The following is a 20,574-nucleotide window of genomic DNA, read 5'->3' as shown; positions in this document are numbered from 1 at the left end:
ATATTGTATAAACTGTATAAATAAATTTTAATTTCTTAGGATCTCTTCCATTCTTCTAATTGTATTAGTATTTCTGCAGATTCTATTTCCGTGTGCACATGATAGCAACCATAGATTAAACATCATCACAGGAATTAAGGTTACACACGCAATTGAATGTTAGTTCTGATTGAACTCATGCACAGAATTCCATAAACTGAATTATAGTATTCTAATTTATAAAGTGGCACACAAATGGGATGGCTACCCAAATTAACTAATTGATACATGTTGCTATAATATCAATGTCACAGGGCAAGAATAATCTAACCACGTCAATCATATGCATTTCTTCTGAACAAGGCAGCAGATTCTGTACTACTGAAACACCCCCATGAAAACAAAGGACCTCTTGTATGTAGAATAAAGAACACAGTTACTTCACTTGCAGTGTTTATTAAGTTTTATGTACACAGAAGACACAAACAATATTTATAGATAGCTATTATTCAGATTCTAGAATTGCATTTAATCTCTTTCTCATTAGTATGAAGTTCCGACAATTCTCTAAAAAGAGTAATCCATTAAAAATGAAACTTCTATTTTCCTTAATCAAGATTTGGCATAGGGATTAAAGTAACAGGCATATAAGTAGTAATAAAAATGTGAGGTACTCTTCTGTCTTTTCTTCAGTATGCAAAGTTCATTCTGATATTAATAAGCTATAAAACAGGGCAGGGATAAAAGTTATTTCTACTACCCTAAATAAGCTTTTAACATGCCATCCTGAGCTATAAACTCCTGAGTGTGCACTTTATCTTATGCATTTCAAACACAGGATAAGTTATGGTTTTTACAATTATCTTATGAGAAACACAAATTACATTAGAAATTCTGAAGAAAAGAAAGAAATGGAAGGGGAATCTATTTAAATGAAAAAAAGTTTAATACTTGGTCTTTAAAATGCATTGTATCACAGGCTGTGGTTTTCACTAACCATTTACACAAAAACCTATTAAGGCATCTATTTTAAGAATTCACCCAAACATTTTTTGGCAAGACAATAGAAACGCACTTTATAAGTTGCAATATGTCATAGATATTTGTCCGTGTCCTTTTCAACAACAATTGATGCCAGCATATCACATCATTATTTCTATAAAATATTCCAAGGTCCACATGGACTATGAACTCCATCAAGTATTGTTACCCACTACCCCAAAATTTAGCTATTGATTTGTAACAGATATAATAGGAATGCTTCCTTCGCACTAGATTCTTATGTATATCAAATAATATATATATATATATATATATATATATATATATATATATATATATATATATATATATATACACACACAAAGACATTTAAAAGATAGCTACCTTCACAAGAAAATGTGGGATACAATGAACTTGAGAACAATCATGAATCTAATCAATAATTTCCTAAGAGCGCTAAAATCATGGAGTGCTAGAAACTACATTGGGTTACTTGCAGTAGAATGGACAACTTGTCAATTTTGGTCCAATGCTGTCTTCTTGGCTTTTTTGTCCATGAAAAAATATGCAGAAAGGAAGACATTAAATAACTGTTTTGCAGTCCTCTACGAGATGAATAATCATGGCACTTTGGGGAGCACCTAAGTTACTCTAGGTTTCATGCAGTAAGCATTTAATTGATGTTGCACAATGGTAGCAGGCCTTAAAATAACAATTGTATGAACTCAGTGGTAGGGAAACAAGGCTGGTTTACTTTACCACACAAAAAACAATAAACAATGTTAACTTGCATTTGGATGGAATTGAAAATTACTTAAAGGGAACCCCCTTAAATAATTTCCCCAATTCTCAGCAACAAAGTCAGAACGTAGTTCCATTGAGACTGGCGAATGCACATTAATCTATGTAATCAAGGGGTCAATCTCAATACTTAATAATAGTAACCTTATTTGTAGCCCACCCCATTTCCCCAAATATTAGTCCCTAATGTTTCAACTCAAGTATAAGCCTAATATTTATAAATTATTAAAAAGCAAATATGGAAAATCACAACTGCAGTTGAGAGAAATGCACTCTGCATATAGTACATACAAAAAGCTTGAAAAGTATGTGACCTAAATATATCTCCTGCAACTGAACAGGTGAGGGGAAAGAAAATACATAGTGGCTCCTCACAGCAAGTCTCCTTTATTTTAGTTTTTCTACACCCCCCCCCCCCCAACACACACACACACTTTTTTCACACTGTACTATTCTTTTTATTTTTGTACTCTTCTATAAATTTGCAGCCCAGGTCTACAGAATTCAGGGCTGAAACAAATATCAGCTGTTAAAGTAAAGGACTATTAAAACTCCTAGTTGTCCTCAAACTAGAATGACTCATGAGCTTTTGGTATTAACATGGTATTAACCTTTAGATGTTTACAGTACATGCAAAGCAGTGCTCAGAACAACCAGCCATCCCACTACATGGAGCATCTAATCCAACATACCTTTAGTTGCAACATGTGTGAAATGTCTCTATTGCATGTTTACATTTGGTGAATTGTGAGCTCTTTAATTTTGCATATCTGATTTTTTAAGACACATCTATGTTGCTTTGACATGTAACACAAACTATGTAAAATCACTTACTTCCCTCACAAGATAAAAAAAATTGAAATACTTTCACAGTTTGAAAGGGACAGGAATACCAGGCACCAAAGGTACATAGTCAGATCCTTTCATTTGCAAGAACATTCATTATATTCAAATGCAACTTGAGTTTTAGAATGGTTACTTTGTGCCTTCAACAATCCAAAGCACAGAAGTAAATTGATGTAGGTGCTACACATTATCCAAGAAAAAGAAGTAATCACCCAAACTCAGAAAACAATCTGAATATATAGACATTTCTTCCAGTCCAGAGAAAATGGAGCCTCTCAGTGTTAAAGGAACATATTTAGTATTTATAAGAGATTCCCAAAAGATACACTGTCTCCTCTCTTTTAAAAAGAAAGATACCAATGTATGTTTGAATAGTTTTTATTCAGTTTTCCCAAAAAGGGAGAAAAAGGCAAAGAGGTGTTTGTGAAATGCATCATTGTACTTACTTGCATGCCAGCCAGTAAATTTCAATGTACTGCTCTATAAAATACAAATACTGATTTGTGGGTTTATGCTGTTTATATATTTCTTGTCTGTGTAGAAAGCTAAAAGTATCTGCTAAAAGTTTCTGAACTGCATTTATGAAGAAAACAGACAAATGAAATACAATCAGAATTTCATATAAAAAGATTTGGTTGGAAAACCAGTTATCAGCAACCACAGGAACGGAGGCTTCTTTATGTAGCTTGTCTGTTTAGTATGGGTGCATAACAGTTTTAGTAAAGGAGCCTAGGTGAAATCCATTAACCTCCATCTGCAAATAGAGGTTTAGCATAATATAATTTTTGCAAGTTGTAATCCAAATGCTTGTACTGCACGTAGATTCTATTTCATTCAAGTTTATTTTTAAAAGATGTCATATGTACGTCAATATAATTTACCCTGTGTAATGTTAAGTGCGAAGTGGGGAAAATTCCCAATTTATATAAACATCCAAACAAACAACCACAACTTTCTCATTCCATACACTGTGCTGTGAAAAGTCAGTGACATGCCTTTTCAGTGGAGGAAAGAAAAGTGGCTGCAGGGCACATTATTTTAATCATCTTCTGGAAAGTTGATCTGAATAGTGTTCCCATTGTGCGAATCCAGTATGAAAACTCTACGCACATTTCTTTGTTGCTCTCTTACCCCCTACATCTTAGGAGCAGTAAAAACGTTTGTAGTATCTGATGAATAATTAGAAATGCTTCAGGTTTAAGTCACAAAACATGAAATAAACCACAAAATGAAGGTCCAGATATGATATGTCAATTATATGCCAATGGTTTGAAGAACCCTTCTTTCATTGTCATTGAGATGGTCTGAGAACATTGCATAGCAAGGCTGCTGTGCAAATTGACATAAGAAGTCTGTAAGATAAGCCTAGAAGAGAGAAAAAAGTCATGTTAGTTTTAAAATATAAATACAACAGAGTGATCATAGCATGACACATTTAAGATATTCAGAAGGTCTTGCAGGAAAAATGCCTGCACAACAAATGAATTAACCAATGCATATTAGGAATTGTCTGTACATCTCAAATTGATCTTTTGTGCTGCCAAATAATGCATAGACTTTGTTTCAGTTTTGAATGTACTGAAATCATGGAAGATAAGCCCAAGACCATGTATCTTCTTAGTTTCAAAACACTGTGCTAGCTGTCATTCTGTTACTGAATGCATTCAAGTGCTCTGAAGACTTCTATGGCTTGTGACCTCTACTAAGGCTAATCCTTGGAGGCAACTCCACAGGTTCCTCACCATTTGGAGGCTTGGACTGAAAAGAGCATGTTTGACTGGGGGCTCCTTTCTTTGAAACACAGTTTAAAGGCTGTAAGGAAAGAGTCAACACAGCCTACCTGTAGGTCTATTTGATAAAGAGGATCTTTCAGTGCATCAGGATCATCCTCATCCTCATCTTCATAATAATCTTCATCTACGAAGCAAACAAAGCTCAAAGTGAATGTAAAGGAAGTTACTATATTACTTATGTTTGTTTTGCTTAAAAAAGTGTGTGTATTTACTATTTTATAGTGATATGTAGGAGACCAGTACAGAAATAATTAACATTATCATTACTTCCCAATGACAGCTACAATTTTAATATGTAATTACTTCCAATAGTAGAGTTATGAGATTATTTAAACAGGCTCGCCTTACAGAATTCACAGCAGAAGCAAGATTCTAGATATAAGGCCTGCAAAATAGGTAAGTGGAATTCTAAAAGAAATTCAAGCGTCCTTGGTGAAGCAAGATGGTGAACAGATCAAATTTCTCCAGTTCCTTGACCCATATAATGTTCAAGCTATTCTTATGGATTAGTCCTTGTAAATAGTAAATAAAGGGCAGAGTGGGCTCCATCCAAAGTGTGGAGAAATAACACGGGTTTTCTTCCACCTCAGGCTTTTGTGGTGGTGAGTTTTCCACAGCTTCCCAAATTAGTGTTTTAGGGTGCATGAATGTGGGCATTGCTGGTGGAAGTGCACTTCCTGTCAACCTGTGTGCAGCTATCACTTCAGACTGCAAGTAAAGTCTAATGCTCCACTAACTGCACATCAACAGAGCCTTCTTTTGCAGCTTAAACTGAGGTTTGTCATCTCATTTTCTATGCATTCCACAAGAAGCTTCTTGTTACCTAGTTCTGAAGATTTGTGTGCTCTGAAGCTCGTCTAAAAGCAGGATGTTTGTGATAATCCTAATTTAGAACATTTTATTCTAACATCGATAAACACTTCCACCTTTGCTTTTCTTCCATTCCAATTTCTCTTTATGTAAAAAGATTTTCTTTGACACTAAAACTCATTCCCATTTTCTACCAGTTATCTGTATACTGTCCTCCTCTAAATTCACAAATTTAGAAGTGTTTTACTTACCATACTTGTTTGTAGCAAGAATATCTGACAACAGCTGTCCTGCTAACCCTTCATCTTCCTCATCTTCCTCCTCTTCTTGATCTTCCCACATAGTAGATTCCTCTGTTAAGTGAGAAAAGTGGTTATGCCATGAAGACACAGACTTGGGGCAGGAGTTTAATAGGAAGGCATATTGTCCATATTGGTGTTTTCAGAACTGTAGCTCCTGAACAAGAAATACCAAGAAAGCTACAATTTCTATAACAAATATATGAACAAAAACCTTTGGCCCAATACTGGAATATATAAAAATGCATTTTTATTTCTAAAAAATAAGTATATGTACCTTGGTTCCATTCTGCAGCCGTTTGTCGAGTAGCATTTGCCTCCATTGCATTAGAAAGTTCATTTATTATTAGCTTTAAGATTTTAACTAGCAATGGAATGTTTGTCCAACGTTCAGGATCTGGAGAAAACACAGAAAGTATATACATACATATACAGTACACACACACATATATTAAATAAAACATGCTGAAGCATATAGAGCACAATGAATTGTGACTAATTACATCAGCTGGTCAACTGGGTAGCTATCTGTATTCATTATAAAACTTTAGTATTAAAATATACAAATGCAAAGTTATTTGAGATGACCATAAGAGAAATTTTGTAGTTCCTATTAGGATATTGCCTTTATCAGGCCAACCAAAAATATTTTTGAGACTGGTTGCTTTAATAAATATATTACTATAGCATATTATTCAAACTATTTTAACAGTTATATATAGTATTGTATATTGGGAACTCACTAAACATTATCAATACCATGGTGCTTGACTTGGTCATCACTAGTGATAGCCAACATGCAAAGTTCAATTAAGGAAATCCCTCTTAACAAAGCAGGAATGGAGTTTTGTTTCATCAGTCCAATGAGTTCTACACTAATTATAGAGAAAATGGTTTCATTTGCTCTATAGCAAAAGTAGTCAGTGAGGCAGAGGCAGAGCACTCTGCTGGGCAGCCCTAAAGGTTTCTATAGAAGCATCACCAGAGCTGGCTCTAGACTTGATATCTGAGGTGCTGAGGTGCTTTTGACATGGCAGTAGCTTTGTCAAAAGTAATAGGAAGGGAAGGAAAAAAAGACCCTCCTTGATATGTTGTAGCAACAAGGGCAAGAGGGGCAGAGGGAAATGCTTTTTAAGCCTGCAAACTGTTGCAGCATCTTTCCTACTCATATGAAAAAGTGTTAAGATGTTATAGAATCCAAAGATAGGCCATGAGGTATATAACCCTTCATCTCTTCTAGCAGCAACTATGTTTAACTCTTCCTAATGGGACTTCTACATGCTAAATTAGAAGTCTTCATACCTTTTTTTTAAAAAAAAACCTTTCTAATCTTTTTTTCACCCTGCTAATTCCAAACTAAGGAAACATTTGAAAACTTACTTTTAGCTGCTTTTGATCGTGTGCGTATTCCTTCTTCCATATTAAATATTTCCTCCCCTTTTACTCTTATATCCTGAAGACGTTTGTCATCTGAATTGATACCATACTGGAGGAGTTTACACAGGGCTACAGAGCTAAAATTGCAAAAATAATGTACCTCTTCATAATCAGATTAATCCCAGTTATAAAAGACCTAGCTACTCAAAATAGCATATATGCAAGGCTGCAAGAACCTGATCAAACAGCACCTGCCCTCCTGATCTCTAGGCAAGGGATGATTTATATTTCTCAAAATAATTTATTTCACACTCGCAATGATAAAATGCAATTTAAAAATTTCTTCTATTTAATTTTAAGATAATTTGCCAGATTACAGTATTGTACTGGTTTTGAAGTAAATAACATTTCATCAAATTGCCAAAGAGTATCTCCAGTAAAACCAATAAAAATACAAATCACAATTTAAATTCAAATATAATCATTGGAGCCTCCGGTGGCTCAGTGTGTTAAAGCGCTGAGCTGCTGAACTTGCAGACCGAAAGGTCCCAGGTTCAAATCCGGGGAGCGGAGTGAGCGCCAGCTGTTAGCTCCAGCTTCTGCCAACCTAGCAGTTCGAAAACATGCAAATGTGAGTAGATCAATAGGTACCACTCCAGCGGGAAGGTAACGGCGTTCCATTTAGTCATGCTGGCCACATGACCTTGGAGGTGTCTACGGACAACACCGGCTCTTCGGATTAGAAATGGAGATGAGCACCAACCCCCAGAGTCGGACACGACTGGACTTAACGTCAGGGGAAATCTTTACCTTTACCTATAATAATTGCATTCTAAGACTTTCACTGTATGGGTGGTTTGCCATTGACATCAAGCAGAGCTGTATTATTAGATAACAGATTTTGGTGCCTGACAAGAAACACTAGAATTTTTAGATCTATCCTAGACAAGAGATTTAATGCAATTAGGAACTGATGAACACACTGTCCAATTAGGACAGAAATACATGCAGTCCACAAGTTGCAAACATCCAACTTATATTTGACTCATAGTTAAGAATGGGGGTGAGACAACAATCTACCCCTCAAAAGAGAAATTCTCTCCTGGAAGAGTTATCATGGGAAAAAGATGTCTAAACTGAAGCTTTATTTGCAATCCTTTTTTCCACAACAAGCGAAATTTTTCAAAATCCAAGTTACATACAAATTCAGCTTAATAGCAAACCTACAGAACCTATCTTGTTCGTAACTTGGGACTGCCTGTACTTACTAAATCTGCCCCCTTCTGAAGTGGTAGTTTGGGAATTGTCCTGTTCTAGCACGTATGCTATATTTATGTAACCATTTCATTGCAATGTAACAATTTTCAACCATTAAGCCCTAAACAATGCAATTCAGGCACTTTTGCAACCTCTGAAGCCCAATGGAGCTCCTTCAAAGCCTGGATATGTTTATGATAGCATTTTTGTCCCCAAATCATCCCAAACACATTCCAAATATGACATATGTTTCTTTCCATTCAGTAACACCTCCCTTCCTCTCTCCCATACACTGAAAATTGGCACTCTCCTCTCTTTCACACGTAAAAGGAAGTCTGTATTTATACTTCAATACAGATTGATCTTTCTAGTTTGTAGTTTTAATGGTTTGATGAAAACAAATCCATGATCAAACCATTTTAGTTACACGAAGCATTTTTCACATTTTGAGGCGCACACTATGACTACGAATACCTTACCTGACCTTGCCTTCATATTGTCCATAAAACAAGTGTTGCCGACTCATCCACTCTGACATTACAAACTCTAAAGCAGGTTTGCCTGTTGGTCCAGGTAGGCTGCAAAGGAATTCTAGTAGTGGTTCCAGCTGAGAATGAACCAGGTGAGCAAATACCATGATCAAAGACTGCAAAAGGAACACAGTAATAGAGACATTTTTGTATTTGTATTTTTGGAGCTTCAGTGGTTTTACTAATGATTCAAACTAAATACAAAATAAGGTATCTCATAAAACTGATAATATAAATGTAAAGTACAGAAGATGTCACTGAATTACATATATACACAAAAATCATAAGAGAAGCTAGAAATCATATTGTTTTCATGCATTGTACATTAATGTTCTAGAAAATGATCTGGATAAATTTGGAATTGTAGCTATGTATTTTGTATGGCACATTTGAGTTGCAATTTTTAGCAGATCTAGCATACATGGGTTTTTCAACTATTCAGCAATAGTGATCATTTATAATATAAGAGGGCAAACAGATGTTATCCTCATATTTTTGTAAATTATGTGGGCTCCAGTTCCCAATGGTACGTCCTGCTCTTTTCTTCTACTGGACTCAGAGCAGAGAGTCTGAGTATGTAATATGTATATTGTTAACATATTTGAATTTCGGGCTGCAAGCATAGAAAATCTGGTATGTAGCGAGTTCAAATCATCTATGTAAATCTTCATTCTCAAAGAAAGTACAGGTGTTTTTAAATATTACTGAACCTTTAATTTGGTCTATCTGAATGAAATTTCATTTTGGGCATCTGTTACCCAGAATATGCTATTACAGAGGAAAGTGTTATAAACAGGACACAACAGGAATAATATTCACTCATTATTCTATCTGCACTGACAAATGTACTGAAATACATGAAGAGATATAGGACCTTATCACACTTGAGCATTTATCCACTTTCATCCACTGTAAATGCAATGACTACCTCCTGCAGAATTCTGGAGTTTGTAGTTTAGGGAGGGGCCTTTAAACTGCTCATCCAGAGAAGCTGGAAACCCCAGAATTCTGTAGGAGACAGTCATTGAAAGTGGATTAAGTGGATAAATGCTCAAGTGTGATGAGGCCCAGAGTTAAGGTTTTTTTCATGTAATAAGCACACTGTCAAGGTTTCTTCTACTTTCTAGCTTCCTTACCTGCATTACAGTAAGTGTTTCCGCTTGCTGCATTTTACTAAGAATTGCTCTTAGAATCTGGTCTAAATTCTCTCCTAATTCACTTCCTGCTTTAGAAATCAACGTAGAAACTAATCTGCCTACAAAGGCAGCTGTAAACTCCGAGGTGCGTGGATCCAGAAGTTGGCTCACCACCTGCATCACATACCACAGTCCATTGTGGCCTTGTTCATCATGCCACTGTGCGATCTGCTCCAGAGCTACTGAGATGTATGCGCGTAGACACTCCCCACCATTCTGAACAAGTAATACAACACATAGTCAAAGCTCAACCTTCCAACACACTGACAATTCAGCCATTCAAAATGATACATTATAAATATAAAGGGGGGAGGGAGAAACAGCTTCTAATATTGCCGATGATCTTTGCATGCCCTTCGTATCCTTGTTCTACACTTAGTTGCCAGTATCAAAATGACTGTAGATATGGATAGATGCTACTAAATATTTTTATATTCAGTACAAACTGTAATTTGCCAAGATTATTATGACTATCCTTGGAACTCATGCTGTAAATATCTAGAGAATGGCTTAAAGAGAAATGGTTTAGCTCTAACCCTAAATGCTTCCAGATGGAAGACAAAGTCTAGAACCATATGTGAACAGCCCTGAACTTATAAATGTTATTCAAGTGTTACTAATGATTTACCAAGAAAGCTTTTATGTACTAAACTAGTGGTTCTCAACCTGGGGTCCTCAGATGTTTTTGGTTTAAAACTTCCAGAAATCTCAGCCAGTTTACCAGTTGTTAGTATTTCTGGGAGTTGAAGGGCAAAAACATCTGGGGACCCTAGGTTGACAACAACAGTTACTTGGCACTTCTATTCCACAATGTCAAATATCTTATTCAGTATGAAGCAACTGGTTTGACTACATAAGATTAAGCACAGCATAAGAAATCTTTCCACTACTTCCCTTCCCCAGCTCCCCAGCACCAAAAAAATAAATAAATTACCTGCATAGTAGCATGGTCATCAGTATGAAGGCTACACTGAGCCACAGCGGGGAAACCCTGGCATATTAAGAGCTCTGAAAGAGGAGGCTTAGTATTTCTCACAACTGTTGTTAAAATGTCTATAGAAGTCTGAAAACGAAAAATTCAGAAAGGGGAGATTACTGACTAGAAAATAAGGAAGTGTGCATCAATGGAAAGGTACATTTATCCCATTCTTTGAAAACTACTGTTGAGAGATTATGAAGTTTTATTTGCTCTTTGGCAGTAGGTTATTCTTGAGTTAAGAGATGAAGAATCAACATTCAGACACCTCAATGCTTCATATTTTTCACTTAGCAAAAGCTATTCCCTTATGAGGAACAAGAAACAGATTGATTTTCAGGAATCACTTTTGTCATCTTCAAGATGCACAAGACTCTTCAAGATGGCCACTTCAACTGAAATAAGAAAAGTAGAAATTCTAGTGTCTCTGGTTGTATTTGTTGTATTCATTTGCTACTGAAACTAATGAAACACATTAATCAAGTCCACTTGATTTCAGTGAGACCTGGACTTAATTTAGATCCAAACCACTGTGAAAAGACCTCACAACCTGTCAGCAAGTTCTCATTTGATAAATTGTAGGCCACCGTAAGTGAAGAAATAGTAATTGCAATGAAGCTGTAAGGTCCCAAAGATCAAGAATTAGTTCTATACACTGAAATACACACACACACACACACACACACACACACACACACACTTCCATGACTGAATGCATTTTTCAGACGCAATTTGTCAATATATGTTTCTATGTTCTATAAACAAGAAACAAAGGAGATCTCTCTCTCAATCAAGTTGCCTGAATACCTACTGCACAAAGTCCTGCTGGAATCTTATCAGCAGGAGCCTGCATAATACTGACAAGAGTTGGGATCAATCTCATTTGCATTGCATCTTGGCAAGCCTGTATTTGTGCTAGTTCCTTAAAGATATCTTGAGCAAGAGAGGCAACAACAGGGTCTAAAAGAAGGAAAGACACAAGTTATTACTGATGAAAATCTAGATAAAGCTGCACAATTGTAGTAAGAAATGTTATCAAACTTGTTTTAAGCATTATATAGATGAAAAAATGTTCTCAGATATCTGACAATGTACCTCTGTATGTATGGCAGCATTTGCTTTAAAGAATTAAATATGAGAAAAAGAAGACTCAGCTTCAAAAACTGACTCTTCTTTTAGGTGTTACATGTGAGAAGAAAACAGTTTTTATAATAAGAATCGTATAGCTTCATCAGAAGAACGTATCTCTTCTTCAACCAGAACTGCATACCAAACTACACTTTTCTGATTTGATTAGACTATCTGAGAAGCTCCTGATAAACATGTTAAAAATTGAATAAACTAAACCTTTTGTTACAGTACAAAGGATTTGAGAATAAAGGTTAACATTTGTTTGCTTTTACATCTTTCTAGAAATAACAATAACAGCATCATCAACAAGGAAGAAGCATCAACAGTATAAAGAGCATGTTTATAATTCAGGATTTAATATGGTATTATGAAACACATACATCTGATTGCAAAAACAATGCAGAATGTCATAGAAGTTATTCCATGCTTGGTCCTGTCATAATATGAAGATAAATGCAAAAGCAACCAAAATAGTATATTTAATGGTTAAAAATGGTATCTAGCTGTATATCGACAACTTGTGTTTCTTTTTGCCTATTTATTTATTTATTTATTTGTTTGTTTGGGGTATTTCTATACCGCTTTTCTCCGAAGACCCAAAACAGTTTACAGCAACAATTACACACAAATATAAAAATAACCATCAAATAAATTCGCCACTGTCCTAACGGACATAAAATTATCATTATCATAAAATTATCATAAAATAAACCAGTAAAATTTCCAAGGAACTAAAATAATATAGTTAAAATTATTAAAACTTACTGGAAATTTGTATTTATGTAGAAAATGTAGAAGGGCTGCTATCAAAATGAGATATAAGAAATATAGATTTTAAATATCTAAAGCCAAAGACCTTTTTAAAACTACAACTCCCATTATTCCATAGCATTGGATCATGACAGCTAAAGTGGTGGTAAACTGCACTAATTCTACTACCCTTAGATGCCGAAAGAGCCAACAAGTGAAATACCGTAATTGAGCAGTTTCTCTCTTTAAATTTTTTTTAGCTAACTTTTATTTTGCACTGAACAGTGTATTTTGAATTATCTGTTCATTTAATATCAAGAGCTTGGCAGAATACATACCATTACTATATTTGAGAAATATTGCAATTGTGAAGGGACAAATCTTGTTCTCTACACTTGCTGTAAAGGCTGGGTCAACTGTGCAGACGATGCAAAGTGTTTCCATCACAAGATTAAGAACCTCTGAACTAAACTGAGCTGCTAAATGGATGAGTCCATCAAGGATACTAGGAAGGAAAGGCTGTAAGACATGGGTGCTTTCAGAGATTTTCAGTTGATCACAGTAACTGGGGAAAAAGTGCAAAAAAATTCAGCAGGATTAGTAAAACAGGGAACAATTTCTCTTGTTATCACAGATTTAAGATATTGGTCCAATACTTCACATGTCTTAGAAAAACAGTAGTCATATTTAACATTTCCCACACGTGGCTTATCTCTTGATGTACATACCCCCAAATAGCCCTTACTGCAGAAATTCGGACAGAAGGTGGTTGGGTTTCATGAAGACCACTAACTGTAGCTTGTAGAAATTGCTGGATGAGCTCTGGGGACATTGCAACTGTGAAGCGACTGGCAGCCCAAAGAGCACGGCCAAGCAGAAAAGGTGACACTGGAAGAGAAGTATGCAAAATATTATTGCTATTGTATCCATCTCTATTTGCTTATAGGTCAGAACAAGTACATTTTAAAGTGTAACTCGGGAGAGGGAGAGGGTGCGCACATTGGATAGCATAGGGAAGGGTCAAGACCCCTGTGGAGTTTGTTTTACTGTTTGTGCCCCTGTTCAGAAGATTTCACCTCTCTATCTGTTCCTGTGTTAACTGGATTTTGAAAAAAATGGCTTGTTGTGGAAACAAGGATTGGTGATAAAGCTTCAGTGGAGACACCTTGCTTTTTGATTGATTTCTCCCACTTCCTGTTTTCTCACCACCATTCTTAATTTTTGAGTCAAATGGAAATCAGATGTTTGCAACTCAGTGACTGCCTGTAATTCTACCAGGGGTGGATGAAAAGTCTTGAGCCTACATGTGATGTGCTTGTCTGATAGCAATGAAACTTCACGATTGTTTCATGAATTCCCGTTACACCTTTACACATTTTTCCACCTGTACTCCAGTTTAGCTAATCCTTGGAAAGTTGTACCAGTCCTTCATGGCATCCATGATAGGAAATGAGGGTGGATATGTCTGATGTTTCTACTGTTCCAACTGCTTTTTTGTCTCCGGGCCAAAATGGTGCATCTAAGATTCACCTGGTGTTATGAATTGACTCAGGACGTTATTTATGTTGGTGGGGAGACATGAACAGAAGAAACAACAGCCCATTATTGCTCCTGTTCTGGGTTCAGGTTCTGGGTTACCCATTTTGACAAAACCTTCTGCATGTGCAATTCGTTGTAGATAATGTCATGCACACGTTTGTGTGGAATTCCCAGCTCTTCTACTATGAATCACAGTGTCTCTTGACGGGATCATGTTGTGTATACGTGCCACATTCCCATCCCTTATTTCACTTCTTGGCCAGTTGGAGTAGGGCTCTTTTGCAAACGATTCCCATCCCTTTCTGAATTCTGCCACCCACCCTTTCACTGTTGAGTAATGTGGAGCAGACTCTCCCTATATATCCTGCATGTGCTTGTGAATCTATTTCACCATGAATTCCTCCAAACACCAATAATGAATGATAATGCGACCTGCAACACAGTTTTAACTACTGGGAGTTGCCCTTTTCCTGATGCTTCCCCTTGTCGTCAAAGAGCAGCAGCTCGCATGTGGGTGAAATCTGGCAGGAAGTATGATGAATAATTTATCTTCCAGAGAACATATTTTAACCATCCCACAGTGGCTCCTTCACATGCAGGCTCAAGACATTCCACTCACCCCTAGTAGAATGTATCTAACATCTCCTTCTTCTCTGCATGTTGTGTAGAGAAATATTGCAGCGGGGAGGGGTTGCCAATGTGGTACAGTACAGTATGATAGCTGAAGTATCTGGTAATTTGTACATATCCCCTCCTTGCTTTTGAGGGATGAAGCAGAGAAGAGCTGTATAATGCTTTCAGAGCCATGAGTTCTGAAAGAATAGCAACAGTGAGATGCAGAAAAGAAGGATCCACTGCTTCTCCTACTCTGAAGCTCTTCCACCTTGCCAGAATGTATATAGACGGTAAGGTTAGATATCAATGATTTATAACTTAATCTCATCTTGCATGAAAACAGAAAAGCAATAGAATTCTTATCTATAGAACAGCTTTTTCCTGTTTCTTTCCATCCAATAAAATGTGGCCCCAACAACTAATTTCTCCAATACATACATCACACAAATACTTAAAATGTTCTTTGATTTTTAAGCATCAAGTCAGTAAATCAAATGGTGAAGTACCTGACAGATTGAGGTCTGCAAGAACAACATTTGTTAGAAATCCATGCATGTCAAAGTGTATCCTGCCATTCTTCACACTGTCTGTGATAAGAGATTTGACTGAACCTAAAGCCAGCATGCAAGCTTCATGTATTTTCCACCTGCAAAATATAAGTGACTTAGGTTTTCCAATATTCATCTTTCTAGTTCACTTCCAAGGAAACTAAAAAAATAGCTCTGTTAACCATTAATACTATGAGAGTATAGGTTGAGTCTTCCTTATCCGGAAAACTGAACTACATCACAAAAACCACATCATTTTGCTACCAGCCGCCCACTTTGGGGAAAGGGAACTTAGTCACACGTTCAGTGCCCATCAATGGTGGGTTCCTATTTTGTGAGAAAGGCATTATAAAAAGCAAGTACATAAATAAAATAAAATAATAAATAAGTGTGCTGAATGGCAGAATCAATGTCCTGGAAACAGGCCACAGGAGGAGTGGTTCCATTAGATGCTGTCTGTATTCAGATAGAGTAAAAAAAAAGGCTCATGTCTTTCCTTTCCTTTTTGCCATTTGGCTAAAACAGCAGGAAGTGTGATGACACCCAGGAAAATGTCTGAGACATCTGATTTGTACAGGGATCTTGTGTAAACAGAATCTTCTTCCTCCTCTTCTTTCTTCCCCATCAGAGCTCCTTCAGAAAAAAAAACTGAGCAGAATCTGGGTATGTGGCTAGATCCCCTCCTATACCTTATTCACTACCCATTTGCAAGAACAGGTATTCCAAAACCCAAAAAATCCAAAGTCTGAAAAAAAACCCTGATTCCAAGCATTTTGGATAAGAGAGACTCAACCTATACTTGTAAACATACATTTTAAACATGAGTTATTATATACTTCAAATGAAAAGTAGGGCCTTCTCTAAAATACGATACTTTCAGTATGTTATTCCAATTACTCTACTATATACTGAAGATACAATTTGATAGAGCTGTAGTTCATAGATGATTTGATTCCCGTGAGTGGTAATTGAAAAAGACTGCACTAGTGTAGTAAGCACTATTTTAAATTAGATTAGCCTTCAATATTAGTCTTACTAAATTAGTACTAATATTGTCCCTGAATGGCTTTAATTGGATCAAGAAGATATAGAATTGTTTCAATGTTCTTGCAGCCTTTTAGATAATTCAATGATTATGTGAAAAAAATACAAAATTTGAAGATCTAGCCTCCTAGAGCAATATGTATCAGATGTCTTAAAGAAAATCTAGATTAAAATTGCTCTCCAAGGTACCATTTACAAATTACATTATCAACAATTTATGGCCCAATAAAACAAGAGAAGATGCTGACCCTTTTGCTGAATCTTTTGTTTTCTTTATCCTACATCTGATGTTTCCCTCTTAAGTTTTATCTTGTGATTATTTCAGTGTTGAGTATATATTTCACAGCAGCTTTAAGTATGGCTGATACTGGATGGATCTAAAACAAGTCAATTGGCTAAATATTGTCAAATACCAATTATTATGTTCTGTGACCCACCGCCACCCCCTTCACCCTCCAGAAAACTATTATTACAAAATCAGTCCCAAAACACAATGTACCATGCCAAATTTCACCAAAGTCTTTTGCCAAGTAAATATGATGGAAGTAATAGCAGCACAAACTCTTGGCTCATATGACTGGTGATACTTTAATATCTTATATGCATTAATATCTTATATGCATTTCTTCTTTAGTCTTCTTCTATACTCTGTACTCTTGTTTCGAGGCACATGATTGCAATTCAAGCACATGGCAAACAAAACAAATGCACTTAGCATTGATATTTATTATGCATTTTTGCCAGTACTGTCCCCACTATACAAAGATGCATCTTACTATCAGAATCTAAATAATTATTTTGTTGAAGGAAGACATTTGATTAAATTAGAATGTGATAAGACTTGAACATCAATACTACAAACCTCTCATATCTTTCTATCATGTCATGGGACCCTTTCACATTGTACAATTAGAACAGTTTGATGCACTTTAGCTGCCAGGCTGCATCCTATAGAACCTGGGAATCTGAAGTCTTTTAAAGCATCAAAGATTTCTGGAACAGGATGCAATACTGTATAAAACTATGAATCCTAAGATTCCATGGGATTGGGCCTTGGCTGCTAAAGCACCATCAAAGTGCTATAACAGTTAGGAAAGAGGGCTAGATATCTTCCAACAGGTTATGTGTATTAGACATTCCAAGATCGTACTACTCGATGAATTTGAATTGTCACCTGCACAAACTGCCTTACGAAATGAACATAAGAGCTGACGCATTGGATCAGTCCAAAAACTTATCTGATAGATTATCTTTAGTTTTCTATGGTCAACTAGATTTTTATGAGACGCCATTACAGAGGTTATGAGTGCCACTTACGCTCACTAGTAACTTCTGCTGAGAAGCATGTTTCTAATACTAACAGTAATACAGCTCACCAATGTTCAGCACCACTGTTTTTCGCTTGTTCAGCTTCCTGCAAGTGTCTTGTTGCTGCTGCAGCCAAAGCAGTTGCACTCTCGTTTTGGAAATCAGCTGCTACAGCCTAAAGAAAAAAATCGACAACACCTCAAATTTTATACAGAGGGCTATACCTCACCAATTATCAAATAAAAAGATAAACTATATAACCTGAAAATATAGACAACATGGACAAGATAGAACTGTTAAGAAAAGTATCCTCGCTCTTCATTTTGTTTCAGACTGACCAAGAGGTTTAGCAAAGTATCCAAAGGGAATGCAGTGATTACATGATATAAACTTCCTAAAACAGCAACCAAAATTGTTATTGCTTCAGTTACAGTCATCATTTTAAGCAGTATACAGATAAAAACAAAGGTATTTGGGTTTGGGGAGGGCATTGTGTGTGTATTTTTGTGCAAAAGTGTGGATTTCTATGTGATTTCACTGCTTTTTAAATTAAAAATTAGGGGTGGGTCACCTTAGAGGACTGGGGGAGCTTCAATGCGTACATAAGTCCGATCTAAATGCATCGTGTCAATATTTCTTTTAAACAGGTATTACCAAGGAAAATACTTGGGAAGATACTATGATCCCCATAATGTCCAGTTTGGCCTTTGTTTCAGATTAAGGAACTCGTATGAACAAAAAAAATTGAAATAAAATAGTTTTATATTTCTACCACGAAGTCCCTTTCTCTTCCATAAATCTGTATCTATCAATTCCTTTGTGTTTTCTTCACAAGCTGAAACTTACACCTCAGGATGAAAGTTGACAGACCCAGTCTTTTAGACTCGGAACATGCCCATCTGTATTTTATAAGTGTTTTTATGAATCTCTGATGTAATTTAATAACTTTTTAATTGATACACAATGTATTGTACAATTTTATAGATGTGTTTTATTGTAAGCCGCCCTGAGTCCCCTATTGGGTGAGAAGGGTGGGATATAAATATTGTAATAAATAATAAAAATAAATAAATGAAAGTGGCTCTACAATAGGGTTTACAATAGATATAAAATGCATATCGAAGTCTATTTTCTATTGCATGCTTTCAAGTTGCTCCCAAATAATGGCAATGTTATCAAAGGATTTTCTTGGCAAGATTTGTTCGGAGGGGCTTTTTCCATTCTTCCCTTCTTTTGAGGCTGAGAGGATATGATTTCCCATGGTCATGAAGTAGCTTTCAATGGCTGAGTGAGGATTCAACCCTGTTTTCCAGAGTTGTAGTCCAACACTACATCATATTGGCTCTCCTATGCTTCAAATGACTATTACCATTTAGGAAAGAAATTGGGAAGCTGTGGCCCTCCTATATGTTTTTGGATTTTGAGTCCCATTTGACCAAACTAACATGGTCAATAATCAGTAATTATGAGAACTAAACTTCAGCAACATCTAGAGATAGCAAAGTTTAAATAGTTACTCTAGACCAGGGGTCCCCAAACTAAGGCCCGGGGGCCGCATGCGGCCCTCCGAGGTCATTTACCTGGCCCCCGCCCTCAGTTTTATAATATAATATATTGTATATATATAATATTGATAATAATATTATAATGTCATACAATATAACACTAATAATAATACCATATAATAATATTAATTATATATTCTATATTACATATAATATTACTAATAATATTACAGTATAGTGGTATAGTTCAATAAAGTAATATATAATGCTAATATTGTGCTATGCTAATATAATATATTGTATGTACATATAATATTGATAATAATATTATAATGTAGTACAATATAACACTAATAATAATACCATATAATAATATTAATTATATACTCTATATTACATATAATATTACTAATAATAATACAGTATAGTGGTATAGTTCAATAAAGTAATATATAATGCTAATATTGTGCTATGCTAATAATATAATATATTGTATGTACAAATAATATAATAATATTATAATGTAGTACAATATAACACTAATAATAATACCATATAATAATATTAATTATATATTCTATATTACATATAATATTACTAATAATATTACAGTATAGTGGTATAGTTCAATATAGTAATATATAATGCTAATATTGTGCTATGCTAATAATATAATATATTGTATGTACATATAATATTGATAATAATATTATAATGTAGTACAATATAACACTAATAATAATACCATATAATATTAATTATATACTCTATATTACATATAATATTACTAATAATATTACAGTATAGTGGTATAGTTCAATAAAGTAATATATAATGCTAATATTGTGCTATGCTAATAATATAATATATTGTATGTACATATAATATTGATAATAATATTATAATGTAGTACAATATAACACTAATAATAATACCATATAATAATATTAATTATATATTCTATATTACATATAATATTACTAATAATATTACAGTATAGTGGTATAGTTCAATATAGTAATATATAATGCTAATATTTTGCTATGCTAATAATATAATATATTGTATGTACATATAATTTGTAAGCCACTCTGAGTCCCCTTTGGGGTGAGAAGGGTGTGATACAAATGTAGTACATAAATACAGTAAATAAATAAATAAATTTTAGACTTAGGCTCGCCCAAAATCTGAAATGACTTGAAGGCACACAACAACAACAACAACAACAATCCTAATTAAGTTGACTATCTCATTGGCCAGAAGCAGGA

General features: G+C 35.2%; 1 protein-coding gene across 1 annotated transcript in view; it reads right to left on the bottom strand.

The window, feature by feature from the left end:
- Nucleotides 1-419: 419 nt before the first annotated feature.
- ipo9 (importin 9) overlaps nt 420-20,574 on the bottom strand; it is a 42,795-nt gene continuing 22,640 nt past the window's right edge. The window contains exons 12-24 of the mRNA XM_062978740.1: nt 17,870-17,976; nt 15,408-15,547; nt 13,476-13,635; nt 13,086-13,312; nt 11,678-11,826; nt 10,825-10,953; nt 9,831-10,106; nt 8,644-8,810; nt 6,911-7,044; nt 5,808-5,927; nt 5,483-5,584; nt 4,469-4,545; nt 420-3,993 (exon numbers count right to left, since the gene is read on the bottom strand). Of these exons, the coding sequence (XP_062834810.1) occupies nt 3,883-3,993; nt 4,469-4,545; nt 5,483-5,584; nt 5,808-5,927; nt 6,911-7,044; nt 8,644-8,810; nt 9,831-10,106; nt 10,825-10,953; nt 11,678-11,826; nt 13,086-13,312; nt 13,476-13,635; nt 15,408-15,547; nt 17,870-17,976 (1,899 nt within the window). The 3' untranslated portion in view covers nt 420-3,882. The remainder of the gene's footprint in view (nt 3,994-4,468; nt 4,546-5,482; nt 5,585-5,807; nt 5,928-6,910; nt 7,045-8,643; nt 8,811-9,830; nt 10,107-10,824; nt 10,954-11,677; nt 11,827-13,085; nt 13,313-13,475; nt 13,636-15,407; nt 15,548-17,869; nt 17,977-20,574) is intronic.

This window comes from Anolis carolinensis, chromosome 4 (assembly GCF_035594765.1).
Source record: "Anolis carolinensis isolate JA03-04 chromosome 4, rAnoCar3.1.pri, whole genome shotgun sequence".
Lineage (NCBI taxonomy): Eukaryota > Metazoa > Chordata > Lepidosauria > Squamata > Dactyloidae > Anolis > Anolis carolinensis.
The sequence above is the reverse complement of the archived record's forward strand: the minus strand, read 5'-3'. Positions and strand labels throughout refer to the sequence as shown.